The sequence below is a fragment of the Phoca vitulina genome, unplaced genomic scaffold (assembly GCF_004348235.1).
Source record: "Phoca vitulina isolate PV1807 unplaced genomic scaffold, GSC_HSeal_1.0 scaffold7, whole genome shotgun sequence".
NCBI lineage: Eukaryota > Metazoa > Chordata > Mammalia > Carnivora > Phocidae > Phoca > Phoca vitulina.
This window is the reverse complement of record NW_022589710.1, coordinates 26,692,405-26,707,431: the sequence shown is the minus strand read 5'-3', so window position 1 is coordinate 26,707,431 and position 15,027 is coordinate 26,692,405. Positions and strand designations below refer to the sequence as shown.

The window sequence follows — 15,027 nt, the reverse complement described above, 5'->3', positions numbered from 1 at the left end:
AGCAATAAAGTTGTTTCGCTTTCTAATCATTCATTCCTGTGTTCACTGGAGTAGCACTTTTCTTTCAAGAACTTTTCCTCTGCATTACAAGTTGGCTGTGTGTGTGCAAGAGGCCTAACTTTCGGCCTGTCTCAGCTTTCAACACTAGGCTTTTGATTTAAAGCGGGAGATGTGCAACTCCCCCTTTCACATGAACATTTAGAGGCCATAATAGGGTTGTTAATTGGCCTAATTTCAATATTGTTTTGTCTCATGGAATAGAGAGGCCTGAGGAGAGGAAAGGAGATGGGAGAATGGCCAGGCAGTAGAGCCGTCGATTAGACATGCCATCATACGGGCATGGTTTGTGGTACCCCAGAATAACATAAGAGGTCACTGTTCACAGATCACCATAAAAAATATGAGAAAGTTTGAAATATTGCAAAATTTACCAAAATGTGACACAGAGACACAAAGTGAGCGGCTGCTGTTGGAAAAATGACGCAGATAGTTGCTTGACAGAGGGTTACCATAAACCTTCAACCTGTGAAAAATGCATTATCTGCAAAAAGCGGTAAAGCGAAGCACCATAAAATGAGGTATCCCGTAGTTTCTGTTATTAAATCAGTTAAAGATATGCATAGTTTAAATACTGCTTCATTCACGTTTGGTGCTGGAGAGTGACCTGGTGAGAGACTTGTGTAGTTGTGGCTGGTTCCAGGCAGGGCCTCCTAAGACGAGCTCCTCCCTCACTTGAATTACTGTTTCCCTGGTGTAGTTCATAAATTTCTGGTGTAATTTCTTATCTTTCTTAGTGTATATCTTGAATTGATTAGCTTCTTGGTGATGAACTGGTAAATGTGTGGTAGGCGATGGGGTCCATTTTATATTAATAAATTGATATTCCAGTATACGGATGGTGTTGGAACAAAGAAATGGAATGGTTTGAATGCGTACTTTCAGCATAGCTCTTGGAGACCCAGATGAACTAGCAGTCTTTCTGGTGACAAGGTTTCTCTGTGCTTGCCAGGCAGTGTTTACTTTGGGCAGAGCTGGATGAACATAAATTTAGTCTGTGAACCCATTTTTTCATACTGACCACCTATTTAGTTGACAGATATCTCTGAGAACTGAATTCTGATCTCAGCTCTGCCACTGAGGAACTGTGGGGGCTCAAGCAAGTCACTAGCCCCACTGGACATGGTTTCCTTATCTATAGGAAGAATTTGGATGGGGTTAATTTCTAAGGACATTTTCAGGTCCCAGTTTACCAAGCTTCATGGCATCCCTCTGAAACTGGTGGGGGAAAGGCACAGACTAAGCAAATTGCAATAAGATCTGGTGAAGTCAGACTCAATGGAAAGTTTGCTGAAACTCACCAGAATATTACTTTCTGCTGCAGCCCTTTGCCTTTGAGATTTCTTAAAATTAGGGCACCTGGCTTGCTTAATGGATGGAGCTTGCAACTCTTGATCTCAGGGTTGTGAGTTCAAGCCTCACATTGGGCATAGAGCCTACTTTAAAAACAACAATAAAGCTTTGTTTTTTTTTTTAATTACCATATAATGTATTTGTTTCTGGGGTACAGGTCTGTGATTCATCAGTCTTACACAATTCACAGCACTCACCATAGTACTTAAACTCCTCAATGTCCATCACCCAGCCACCCCATCCCTCCCACCCCCCCACTCCAGCAACCCTCAGTTTGTTTCCTGAGATTCAGAGTCTCTTATGGTTTGTCTCCCTCTCTGGTTTCGTCTTGTTTCATTTTTCCCTCCCTTCCTCTATGATCCTCTGTCTTGTTTCTCAAATTCCTCGTATCAGTGAGATCATATGGTACTTGTCTTTCTCTGACTTATTTCGCTTAGCATAATACTCTCTAGTTCCATCCACGTCATTGCAAATGGCAAGATTTCATTTTTTAATGGCTGCATAATATTCCATTGTGTGTGTGTGTGTACACATACCACGTCCTCTTTATCCATTCATCTGTTAATGGACTTCTAGGCTCTTTCCATAGTTTGGCTAAACAACAAAGATTTCTTGCAATCTACATAATAGTGCTCTTACCAGTGCAGGTCACTTAGCTCTGAGGTAGGAAAGGCGGGTGCTAAGGAAGGGAAGGGAGGAAATACAATCCTCATGTGAAGCATATCTCACTTCTCATTGCTCCCTCTGGTAAGACCTGGTGTTTCCACTCTATGGGTTTGTTTTGTTTTGGTTTGGTTTTTTTAAGATTTTATTTATTTGAGAGAGAACAAGAGAGAGAGAGAGATCACGAGCAGGGGGGAGGGGTAGAGGGAGAAGCAGACTCCCTGCTGAGCAGGGAACCCAATGTGGGACTCCCATCCCAGGACCCTGGGTTCATGACCTGAGCTGAAGGCAGACACTTAACCGACTGAGCCACCCAGGCGCCCCAAATCTTAGTGCTTTTGTTGCTGTCCATTTAATTCTCAAGTTAGGAGCTTTCTAGCTTTCCTTTTTCACCTTCTAGCTGTCTTCTCTCATCTATAGTCAATATCATTAAGACCTGTGATTCTTCTTAGACATGTTCCTCATATTTGGCTCCTTCTCTTCAGCTTCTGCCTTAGGTCAGGTTCTGCTTCCAGAATATTGCAGTAAATTTCTTGCTGCCAGGCTCTTCCTTTTCCTGATTTATTCTCCATAATGCCATCATAATTATCTTCATAAAAAAAATCTGATTTAGAGACTCCAAGCACATGTTGGAAGTCTCCCACATCTCTTAAGACCCAGATAAAATACCACCTCTTCTTCAGAGCCTAATTCCTCTTTTACATTAAAGTTGGTTGCTTCTGTGGCATTTTGTTTTTTTATATCTTTTTAGCTCATTTTACTTGTCTGTGTCCCTTACTTAGGCTGTGTCTCTCGAATGGGAGTTCTTACTAATTTTATATTCCCATGGCCTAACTTAGTGTGGCAAATGGTAGATACTTGGAAAATGTCTTTTAATTCATTTATTGATTGTGCACCTGAGGAATAACAGTCTTCATCCATTTTGCTTCCTCTTTTCCTTTTTGAAGGTCTGAGTAAACCAAAGAGACCAGAACAAGAAGGCACACCTAAAATCAAGGGCGGAGGATCCTCAGCATCCTCACCTGAAATTAAAAGTTTGGGAGGAAGGAAACCTAAAGGGGTGAGAGTAAGAAGTTCTTCAGGACAAAATAATAGTGATTGAATAATGAAATTAAGATCTGATGTCCTTAAATTTCAATAAGTATTAGAGATAACATCATAGAGATAATTTTTAAACTTATTTAAGCAGCTGGGAAAGAGGAAGGAGGCAGGTTAATTCCTGGAGTTGTGGAAAGAGGACTAGGGAGAAGCCCTTGTCTCCCCGACAATTTACCAGCAGTGTTCTCTTTCTTCGCTCTCTAACCCGGATTCTGCAGGTGCCACTACTAGCAGTTTTCCTTATATCTCAAGTTGAAGCACTGACCATAAATTTTCCAAAAAACCTTGTGATATATGTTTAGTATAGTATAATATTGTTAGTAATGTGCTCTGGGTTATTTTAGATTTGGGCAGCAATCTGATTTGAAACCTAGCTATTATTTACTATTTCTTTGTGGCAAATCTGAATTCTAAGACCTAAAAATGAATTTTTGGAATATAATCGTTTCACATTATAGGGTTCGTCTTGAACAAAGTGATTCATCCTTTTTAGAAGATGTGAACAAGAAGAGGAAGTCAGTTCAGTTTGATTTTCCCACATCTAGGGAAATCTCTGTTGTGCTTCTGGTTAGTATAGAAGCATGTTTTAATTCTGAAGTTGAAGACAAAAATGGATTTTTTAAACATACAACTAAATTAATCCTTGTTGGGGATAATATTTTCTTGGGGTAGTAATGAAGGATCTTTAAATTTTTCAAAATGAGGATTTATTCATTTATCAGGTATCGTGTACAGGCACTGTGCTAGGAGCTGGCAATATAATGATGATTGAAACAGACCTTGTTTTTGTTTTAGAGAGTATAGTCTAGTAGGGAAGAAAGACACTTACCCCTCCTACGAACAACAATGAATGCAAATTTTGATCACAGTGTACTAAAATAGAGAATAATGAAGGGACATAGGACATTGGAAGGTTTATCTTAGGGTGGTTAAAAAGGCTTCTCTGGGAACATGAAATTTAAACTAAAATTTGAGAAAGATGAGAGGGAATTCGACATTCAGAGTGGAATAGCATGTGCAAAGCCATTAAGGCAGTAAAGAGCTTACTTATTCCTGGAATAAAGAGAAGGAAAGTATGGTTGAAGCAGAGAAAGAGTAGCATAATATAAATTCAGAGGAGTAGATGGGCCATAGTGTGTGGGGCTTTGTAGACTATGATAAGGCATTGAGATTTTATTTTGAGTGCATTTGGAAGCTGTTAAAGTATTTTCATTAGGGGAATGACATGAGTCAACGTTGAGTAGATCACCTTGGCTGTTGTGTGGGAAGTGCTGAATGGAATCAATAGGCTGGTTAGGAGGCTATTGCAGTAATCAGTGGAAGAGGTGCTAGTGACCTGAACAATATGGGTTCATGCCAGTGGAAATTGGAGATTTTTGGAAGTTAAACTGATTGCTGATAAATGTGGGGAATGGTGGGAAAAGAAGAATCCATTACTTATAGATTCTGGTTTGAGTCAACTGGGTTGATGGTTAGTCCTATTTAGTAATAGTAGAGATAGGAGAAAATTGGGTTAAGTTTTGGATATATTAAATTTGGGATGCCTGTGAGATATCCAGATGGAGATACGGGATAGGCAGTAGGATATATAAGGTGGTGCTCTAAGCAGAAGGTTGGGCTGGAGATAAAACTTAGAAATGTTGAGTGTATAGATGCCATTTAAAGCCATGGAAATGCATGAGATACCTAGGGAGCCAGTGTAAGAAGTGTATATAGTTCCTAGAAGGTGAGAAGGGCAGCAGAGCATAGTTACCAGGATTGGTTTGAGACAAATAGATACTTTATCATAACACAAAGGCAGGAGACCCATACAGGTAAAAATAAATGCAAGAAGGTTTGTAAATTTGGTTGGCATGTAGGTGAAATAGTTCCAATCTGATAGCTTCTTTATTTTCTGAAGTAGAATCCATGATTGTCTACTTAGAAAGAGGGAGAATAGTCAGCAATTTGAGGATGGTAAGTTTGAAATATAGTGGTGGACTGAGGAAACATAGGCTTGCCTAGTGGTATCTTAGACCATGTTGATCATAAAATTTACAGTGCAGGCATACCTCAGAGATACTTTGAATTCAGTTCCCAACCACCACAATAAAATGAACATCCCAATAAAATACGTCAAATGAAATTTTTAGTTTCCTAGTGCATATAAAAGTTACATTTACTCTATAGTCTGTTAAGTGTGCAATAGCATTATGTCTAAAAAACAATACACATACCTTAATTTATAAAAAATAGATATAAAAATATAAAAATAAAATAAATAAAATATTTTATTACTCGGGGCGCCTGGGTGGCTCAGTCGTTAAGCGTCTGCCTTCGGCTCAGGTCATGATCCCAGGGTCCTGTTATTGAGTCCCGCATCAGGCTCTCTGCTCAGCGGGAAGCCTGCTTTTCCCTCTCCCACTCCCCCGGCTTGTGTTCCCTCTCTCACAGTGTCTCTGTCTATCAAATGAATAAATAAAACCTTTAAAAAATACTGTATTACTAAAAAAATGCTACTATCTGAGCTTTTAGCAAATCATATCAGTGATCACAGATCACCATAACAAATAATGAAAAAGTGTGAAATATTGCAAGAATTACCAAAATGTGACAGAAACATGAGGTGAGCAAATGCTGTTGGGACAAATGGCACCAATACACTTGCTCAAAGCTGGGTTGCCCCAAACCTTCAATTTGTAAACAAACAAAAAAGCCCAGCAGTATCTGCAAAGGACAATAAAAGGAGGTGTGCCTGTAATTGTTTCAGTCTGGTTGTGAAATGAAAGAGGGAAAATCCCTTAAGTTTGGTAGATGAGTGACTAGTGGTGGTATAAGTAAATGGTGTGATGGAGGAGTTTGAAAGTCTTATTCTGGAGGTCAAGAGGACACTGGCCTATGATGTTATCTGGTCTGGTCAGTTTGTCACATGGCTTGCTTGCAGTGGTGTCAGAACCAGTTGCTTAATAGCTTCGTTAATAGCTTACTAGGATTGAAGAGTTTTTGCCGTCATTAAAGACAGGGTAAATTCTTGACATGCAATAGTTATATTACCTAATTTGGGGTTTTAAGAGGATCCTAAAACAAAAGGAAACTATGTATTAGCACAACAGAAAAATCTATTTACAAAAAATAAGGTATGTGCCCAGAAAGCATTTGTGTACTTATAATTTAAAATAAAATGTTGACTTACCAAAGATTATCTAATGTAAACTTTGCTTCTGGTTTATGGAAGTTACGAGAATGCTAAACAAATTCTGTATTTCTTTCCTGAATGACTATTATTTCTTAAATATGCAAACAGAAATCTAAGCCACTTTAAAGTAACATTTTGTTTCCTGTTTATTTCAAATTGTTAATAAGTTACTTATTTTTGAAATGTGGGTACTTAAATAAGTTAATTCAGTTAACTGTCATTTTTTTTTTACTTTTTAAACAATTAAAATTGTTTAAAAATGAAAGTAAATAATTGCATTCTAGAATTGCATATCAAAATGGTCAAGAAGGAATTGTGGCCCTATTAGGAGAAGATTAAATAGGGTGTTAATAGTGTATCTTCTTTCTCTGTGCTCATTTTCTAGAGTGTAAGGTAGCTGTCATTACATAAAGAGGGACATAGTATTTTCCTTAGCAGAAAGCTTTTTGAAATAACTTGATTTTCTTTTGTGACTGATGGAGTGGGTGAATGCTCCAAAAGCCATTTGGTAGAATAAGCAATGTTTGTATACTCAGCCTCCCAATAATGAAACCCCTAAGCCTTCAGTTCCTTAGAATACACACATGGTATCTTTGAGGATAAATACTCAACTACTTCTTGAATTTGAAGAGCATTCTATTACAGTCAAGTGAGAAGATTTTTATTGATATAGTTAATGTTTTAGCCATTTGCAATTTTAATGATATGAATTTGAGTGTCTGTCAGTATTATTTTTATGTGGAACAGAGCACAACATGATTGGATCTATTAAATAAGGGAGGAACATAGGGGCGCCTGGGTGGCTCAGTCGCTAAGCGTCTGCCTTCGGCTCAGGTCATGATCCCAGGGTCCTGGGATCGAGCCCCGCATCGGGCTCCCTGCTCGGCGGGAGGCCTGCTTCTCCCTCTTCCACCCCCTCTGCTTGTGTTCCCTCTCTCACTGTGTCTCTCTCTGTCAAATAAATAAATAAATAAATCTTTAAAAGAAAAAAAAAAGGGAGGAATACAGGAATAATTCTTTCCAGAATTCTGGCAAAATGTTTTTTTTAATTAATTTTAAAAGTTAATTTATTTATAAATTCCAGCATAATTAACATACCGTGTTATATTAGTTTCAGGTGTACAAACTGTCAAAATGTTTTGAAAAATTAATGCATATTACTAAAATTTATTATAGATGACTTTTATTGGGTATATGAAACCATAATCTTCGGGGCGCCTGGGTGGCTCAGTTGGTTAAGCGACTGCCTTCGGCTCAGGTCATGATCCTGGAGTCCCTGGATCGAGTTCCGCATCGGGCTCCCTGCTCGGCAGGGAGTCTGCTTCGTCCTCTGACCCTATCCCCTCTCATGTGTTCTCTCTCTCTCATTCTCTCTCTCTCAAATAAATAAATAAAATCTTTAAAAAAAAAAGAAACCATAATCTAAATAGTTCCTGACTTCTAAAAAGTCACTAAAAAGGCTGAATTTATGAATAACTAAAGAAATATCTTCTCCCCCAAGAAAGAAAACCATGTCTTTATAGTAGTACATTTTCCCCCTTAGGTTTTCTTTTGAGAAGATTTGTATTTATGGGATGTTGCTTCTTAAAATATAGATAGAAAATTTTAAAGTCACAGTATACCAAATATAAGAAGGTGGTTACACTATACCTGGAGCATAACTGAAATCTTAACATTGGACAAACTATTGGAACATGTTGAGCATGATCTACCTCTTGAATGGTTTTATAATACTGATGAAACAAGTCCTATGGTGATGCTTGCTAACTTCTACTATAGCAAGTGCCAGGCTGATTATGATTATTATTATTTTTATTTATTTTCTTTTTTTTGAGAGAAAGAGAGAGTGGGGGGGCGGGTAAGGAGAGAGAAAATCTTAAGCAATCTTAAGCAGGCTCCACACCCAGCATAGAGCCTGACATCGGCTCAGTCTCACGACCCTGAAATCCTGACCTGAGCCGAAATCAAGAGTCAAGTCTCTTAATTGCCTGAGCCACCCAGGCACCTCCAGGCTGATTATTCTTATGTGCGAGAGTATGTGTGTGTTGTGTGTGTTGCATTCAGTTGTCTGATGCTACATTTGAAACCCCAAGGCTGCCATTCTGAAAAATCAGAAATGTTTGTTTGTTTATTAAAACATGGTGCAGGGCTCAGATTTTGATGCGGAAGGGAGTTAAATACATGGAAAGTTGTTCCAAAGTTTTCGATTATGCATATGTAGGGAATTTCAATAACTGTTTCTTTATAAATCCTAATACCACACAAGAAAAATAAACCATTATTTTACAAATCAATAGCATTTTCACTTGCTTTTCATTATTATAGTTACTTTATAGATGACCATTTTACTTTTAAAATCAAAGTTTTTATGCTTCTATTCAGTCTTTAATTGGAGGAATATGTAAATATACATGTTGATATCGGAGATCTTCTCTTGTGCATTGTGTTTGTACCAGTCACAGTTGCACGGCACAGGCAAGCACTGTAGCGTACGATGTGACTTAAGTACTCTCAAGAGTTACTGCATTAAGATATACTGTTTCACACATATACACACAAAATTGTTAAGTATTTTTGATGTACAGTTGGCTCTTATGCTTGCCTCAGTGAATGATTCTCAATTGATATACCATCATTTTTCTCAGGATTTTGATCAGTGTATAAAATTTGTTTTTGGGGCGCCTGGGTGGCTCAGTTGGTTGGGCGACTGCCTTCGGCTCGGGTCATGATCCTGGAGTCCCGGGATCGAGTCCCACATCGGGCTCCCTGCTCAGCAGGGAGTCTGCTTCTCCCTCTGACCCTCCTCCCTCTCATGCTCTCTGTCTCTCATTCTCTCTCTCGCAAATAAATAAAATATTAAAAAAAAAAAATTTGTTTTTGCTGCTTCTGAATAGAACAGCTATATTCTTACGATATCCTGGGTGAAGCCAGTTGTGGGGTCTTGATGCGTAGATATTAGTTTCAAAGTGGAATACACAGTACAATACAAAGCCAGCACCAAAGGAAGATTTCCTAGAAGGCGAGAAAACATTGTTTTGTGTATTTTAAGAGTGCTCAATCAAGTCTCTAAAAGGTTTTGCAGTGAAACTGACATGGTGACTCTGCTGAAGAGCAAATTAAAGAATGATGATAATTGTAAACGTGCTTTGAGCTTTATAGGATCATTCCAATCACTGTTTAAGTGATATTGTAGGGGCATCTAGGTAGCTCAGTTGGTAAAGTGTCCTGCTTGATCTCAGCTGGGGTCTTGATCTCAGGGTCGTGAGTTCAGGCTGGGCATGGGGCCTACTTAAAAAAAATGATACTGTAGGCGCCTGGGTGGCTCAGTTGGTTAAGTGTCCAACTCTTGGTTTTGGCTGAGGTTTCTGGGATCGAGCCCTGCATAGGGCTCCCCATTCAGCGGGTAGTCTGTTTCCCCTCTCTCTCCGACTCTGCCTCACCCCCCCTCATGCTCGCTCTCTCTCTCTCAAATAAATAAATCTTTTTTAAAAAGACGTAATTCTTTAAAAAATGATATTGTAATAACTTTCTCTTCTTGAAAACAGAACTAAAAATACTCCTTGGACTTGCCCTCCCCTTTCTGTCCATCTGCCATCCATTATTGTGCTCCCTGCTATAACAAAATACTCAGGAAAAGTTCTCTGGATTCCTTATTACTGCTTTCTCACTGCCTAGCCATTGCAACTCAGACTTTCATCATTTCCACTCCCACATTAACTTATGTCTCTAAATTTTACTCCCAGTTTGCACACCTGGGCCCCTGCAGTTCTTCAAAATTATCAGTGATGATTTTGAAACATAACACTCCCCTGTTTATTCTTCCTGGATGCAGGTGGGCTGCTCCTTTGTTGTGAGAAAGGGAGGTAGAATTGATGGGGAGGGTCAGATTTTTAAAGAGGAAGATCAGGGGAGGTACCTGTTTCTGAGGTTAGAGTTTGAAGTCTAACTGATGGAAAGTTGAGATTTTCATTCGTCAAGGGCCCACGAGGTTTTTCTGTAAAAGTCCTGGTACAGATATTTGGGACTTTGTAAGTTTGCTCTGCCTGAGTGAAGGGTGGTCAGCTACATGCATGACATCCAGAAAGTAGTAGGAATTTAATGGCTTTGGGAGCAACCTTTAACCAAGGAAGTGGATAGATACCCCAGCTCTCTTTCCCTAGGTGGGACAAGTCTTAGGCATGTTCTACATAATTCCTCAGGGGGTCTTTAGCAGGATTGAACTCCAGTTATCCACAGCAGTCAGTGAACCCTTAATAGACTTTTCTCTATCCATCTCACTATTCCTAATCCCCTCAAGTGTGCTTCCCCTCAAAGTTCTCATTTCAGGTTTGCCTTTTGGGGGAACCCAAATGATAGTGTTTACAGACTTTTAGTGGTGGTGGTAGTGGTGGTAGTAGTAGTATATAGCTTTTTCCTCCCTTCTCCCCCACTGGGGAGATATGGCTTCCTTAATGGTTGACATTGGCACCAGATTACAGCAGAGTGAATGGACTGAGGTATGGGGAAGAAAGTATTGTATGCCTACCTACCATTAATTCAGTTCAGCTCAGCCTTACTCAAATTGGTTTATTCTTTGCAGGTTATCTTTTTCTGTCTTGCGTTCTCTATTCATGAAGAGAAAAGGAAATCACCTATATAACATGTGTGACCATTTACCTCAGTAAATGAAAAGGTCCCAACCTTGGTGGTTTTCTGTGAGCTAGATCAGATTTTCTATGTTTAAAAGTTAATTGACAAATTCTGTTCTGGAAAATAATTTAAGATGCAGGGTACTATATACATTGTGTCAGACAATTAAGTGAGTAGTTATAAAATAGGAGTTATATAATTTCTACACCAGACTTCAAATAACATGATTGACTGGGCTTTCCCAAAACAAACATTAAAATTTCAAAACGGCAGTGTAATCATAAGTAACTACAGTTCTCCTATTAATAAAGCACTTACTGATTTGGGACCCCAGGGTGGCTCAGGCAGTTAAGTGTCTGCCTTTGGCTCAGGTCATGATCCCAGGGTCTTGGGATCGAGTCCCTCATCGGGCTCCTTGCTCAGCGGGGAGCCTGCTTCTCCCTCTGCCTGTAGCTCCCTCTGCTTGTGCTCCATCTCAAATAAATAAAATCTTAAAAAAAAAAAGTACTTATTAATTTTTTTTTTAACGTCTGGGAAATTGAAAGTGTTTTTCCACTTGTGTGTTTCTTCCACAATGAGAAGTTCAGTGGTGTGTTGTAAGTTTCATCATTAGAGAAGGTGTTTCTAGGCACATAATCAATGTGAAAATTTCATTTTTTACTATTTGAGGCTTTCAGGTATACAAGTTATGTTAAAAAAAAATTCCGTATTAGTATATGCTTTTAAGCTCATTTTTTTTAAAGTTGACCAACGCTTTTTAAATCTGTATTAAAATGAGCTTTTTATCAGAATCATGATAATAGTTTTTGTTTTTATTTGCAAGAATGCTATTTTCCATGTTTTTTTTTCCCTTCCCTGGAAGGCTTTGTTTGCCTGTTCTTTTTTTGTTTTTGTTTTTGTTTTAAACACTTACTTTATTTGAGAGAGTATGTGCAGAGGAGAGTGGGGAGGAGGGGCAGAGGGAGAGAGAATCCTGGAGCAGACTCAGAACTGAGGCTCAGAGTCCCACTCTGGGCTCAATCCCAGGACCCTGAGATCATGACCTGAGCCGAAACCAAGAGTCGGTCACTCAACCAATTGAGCCACCTGGCTGCCTTGCCTATTCTTTTTTTGAAATATAATGTCCCCCTTTTTTGGTTCTTAGTTTAACGCATAATTATCTAAAAAGTCTTTACTTTTTCTTTTTTTAAGATTTTACTTACTTTGAGAGAGAATGAGAGAGATAGAGAGGGGGGAGGGTCAGAGGGAGAAGCAGACACCCTGCTGAGCATCCTGGGACTCCAGGATCATGACCTGAGCCAAAGGCAGTCACTGAACCAACTGAGCCACCCAGGTGCCCTAAAAAGTCTTTACTTTTATTGCTACTTTAAAAACTAGCTGAAGTTGGATTTTATTTTGCAAGTTTATTGTTAATGATCTGCTTTATTGAAGGAAGCCAAATCTTGTGTTTATTCTTTTATTTGGTTTCATCTAATTTAATTGCAAAAGGCTGTTAAATAGTTTAACAGAAATTAATGTTTTCTGTTATACTTATACCAAGATATGTTGAGGAAAAAGTTGGGTTACTTTTCTCGAAATGTATTTGGGACAGCTTATATATAGTTGGGATGTAGTGTTTTTGTTTTTTTGTTTTCTCTTACTCATGGATATTTTTTTCCATGCTCTTCACCTAGGATATTGGTTTTGGTTCACTTGGATTCCCTGTCTTACTTTTCACTACTCCTTACACACCTCAGCACGCATCTGCAGTCTCGTAAACAAACCTCAGCCTTCTCACTGGCTTTATCAGAATATTGTCCTTTCCTCAAGGCTGGGCTTAGAACCCACCAACTCCACTTCATTATTAATTTTTCCATGTCCAGTCCCCAGGGTTCTCTTTGTTCTCTGAGTGACTACAGTGTAGTCCCTCTTCATCCCTGTGTCCTATATTGTACCTGAGGTAAACATATTAGTTACAGTGTGTATTCTGCCTCAGCTACCTTGTGTATGGGCTTTCAAGGGCACAGAGTGTTTTCTCAGCTCTTCAGGATCTCTTTTGTACCTATCACATAAAAGACACTTAGTATTTAGTTACTTGTATTAAGTGCCCAATTTAGTTTTCTTCTTATAATTTCTATCAAGGTAATCTTAGATTGTTAAGTGTTTTGTTTATTGCTTGTTTTTTTATAGATGTAAAAAAGGATTGGTCTGACCATGCTCTCTGGTGGGAAAAGAAGAGAACTTGGCTTCTTAAAACACACTGGACCTTGGATAAGTACGGCATTCAGGCGGATGCTAAGCTTCAGTTCACGCCCCAGCACAAACTGCTCCGCCTGCAGCTTCCCAACATGAAGTACGTGAAGGTGAAAGTGAATTTCTCTGACAGAGTCTTCAAAGCTGTTTCTGACATCTGTAAGACTTTTAGTAAGTATTAAATTCTTCCCTATGAAAGCATTAGTTGTGTGACTTATATATGACTGATGATTGACAGCTTATTTCAAAGAGTAGGTTGGGGCGAGCTATGTATGCTTGTGTGTGTATGTCAGTTTTTCACTTTATTCTTGAAAGTTTTTTATTACTTTAAGATAAAGAAATATTGAGGTAAGATGGAACAGGAGGAACCTAATATAGATTTTTTCCTTACTAGAAGTGTATCAGGTATGTATTATGTAATACTTCGTTCTGATGACTTAATTTTTATGTCTTGGGAAGGAAAAGAAAAAAGGCATTTTCAAGATGTAGGTTTTGCAATGTTTCCTTCACATAAGTCACTATGTGATTTTAGTGATTCAGTCACATTGTGTCACGTCCTTCACTGAAGGCCTGACACAGCTCCTAAGGAAATGACCATGAATGTTGTCTTCGTTAAGCAGTCTGCAACTTGAACACTCTTGTAGTAACTCTATTTATGCTTTCTGAAATGAAATGTGGATTACTTTTGGCTGACCCAGTTATGTCATATGACAGGAAGTATTCAACCATCAGAGAAAATGTGAACTATTGTCATTATCACTAGTACATAATTCTGTTATATCATAGATTTAGGAGGGATGTAGGACATTACTGTTTTGATCTAATGACTGAAATTACAGTGTTTTTTATGCTTAATGGAATTTTTAGGAAAAAAAATACAGAAAAGTATAAGAAATTATATAAAAATGACCTAATTCCTGTTATCTTAGAATTAATAACTGACATTTTGCCATTTTGCAAGACTTTTTTTTAAGTCACAATAATAGAGGTAAAGTTCTTGAGTCACATTCTTATAATTTCCCTTCACAAAGCAACCACTGTCCTAAGTTAGTGTGTATCCTTCTTGTACTTTTAAAAATACATTAACACACACATATGTACATGTGTTTCTGAATATCTGTGTGTTTACATATCCATAAACAGTATGTTACTGCCATTACTCTTTGGGTATTTTTCTTTTTGCAGTTTTGTATTTGTATGCAGGAATTTCTCAAGTAGTTATATAGTAGTCCCCCATTTACTTTGAAGGATATGTTCCAAGACCCCCAGTAGATGACTGAAACTACAGATAGTACCCCTATATGTACTGCTTTTTTCTATACATACATACCTATGATAAAGTTTAATTTATAAATCAGGCACAGTAAGAGATTAACAATAATAAACGATAAAATAGATCAATTATAACAATATACTGTAATAAAAGTCATGTGAATGTGGTCTCTCTCTCAAAATATCCTTTTGTACCGACTCACCCTTCTTTTTCTTGTAATGGTGTGAGATGATAAAATGCCTATGTGATGAGATGAAGTGAGGTGAAGGATGTAGGCACTGTGACACAGCATTAGGCTGACCTTCTGATGATACATCAGAAGAAGGATCATCTGCTTCCAGACCACAATTAAACTGAAACCATGGAAAATGAAATCATGGATAAGGGGGGACTGCTGCACCAATTTACATTACAACCAGCAATGTATGAAAACCCATTGTCCCAAATCAACACTAATACTTGAATATTGTCAGTTTTTAGTGTTCACTTCTTTGAGTGAAAAAATACAGTTATTTCATTTTCGTTTATAAAGTTAAGTATGTTTCTG

The 15,027-nt window shown here is 38.2% G+C and overlaps 1 protein-coding gene across 4 annotated transcripts in view; it reads left to right on the top strand.

Moving 5' to 3' along the window:
• Positions 1-15,027, top strand: part of FERMT2 (fermitin family member 2) — an 84,326-nt gene that overhangs the window by 19,105 nt on the left and 50,194 nt on the right. For all 4 annotated transcript variants that reach the window (XM_032405130.1, XM_032405129.1, XM_032405128.1 and 1 more), the window contains exon 3: positions 13,145-13,378. In XM_032405130.1, the coding sequence (XP_032261021.1) occupies positions 13,145-13,378 (234 nt within the window). The remainder of the gene's footprint in view (positions 1-13,144; positions 13,379-15,027) is intronic.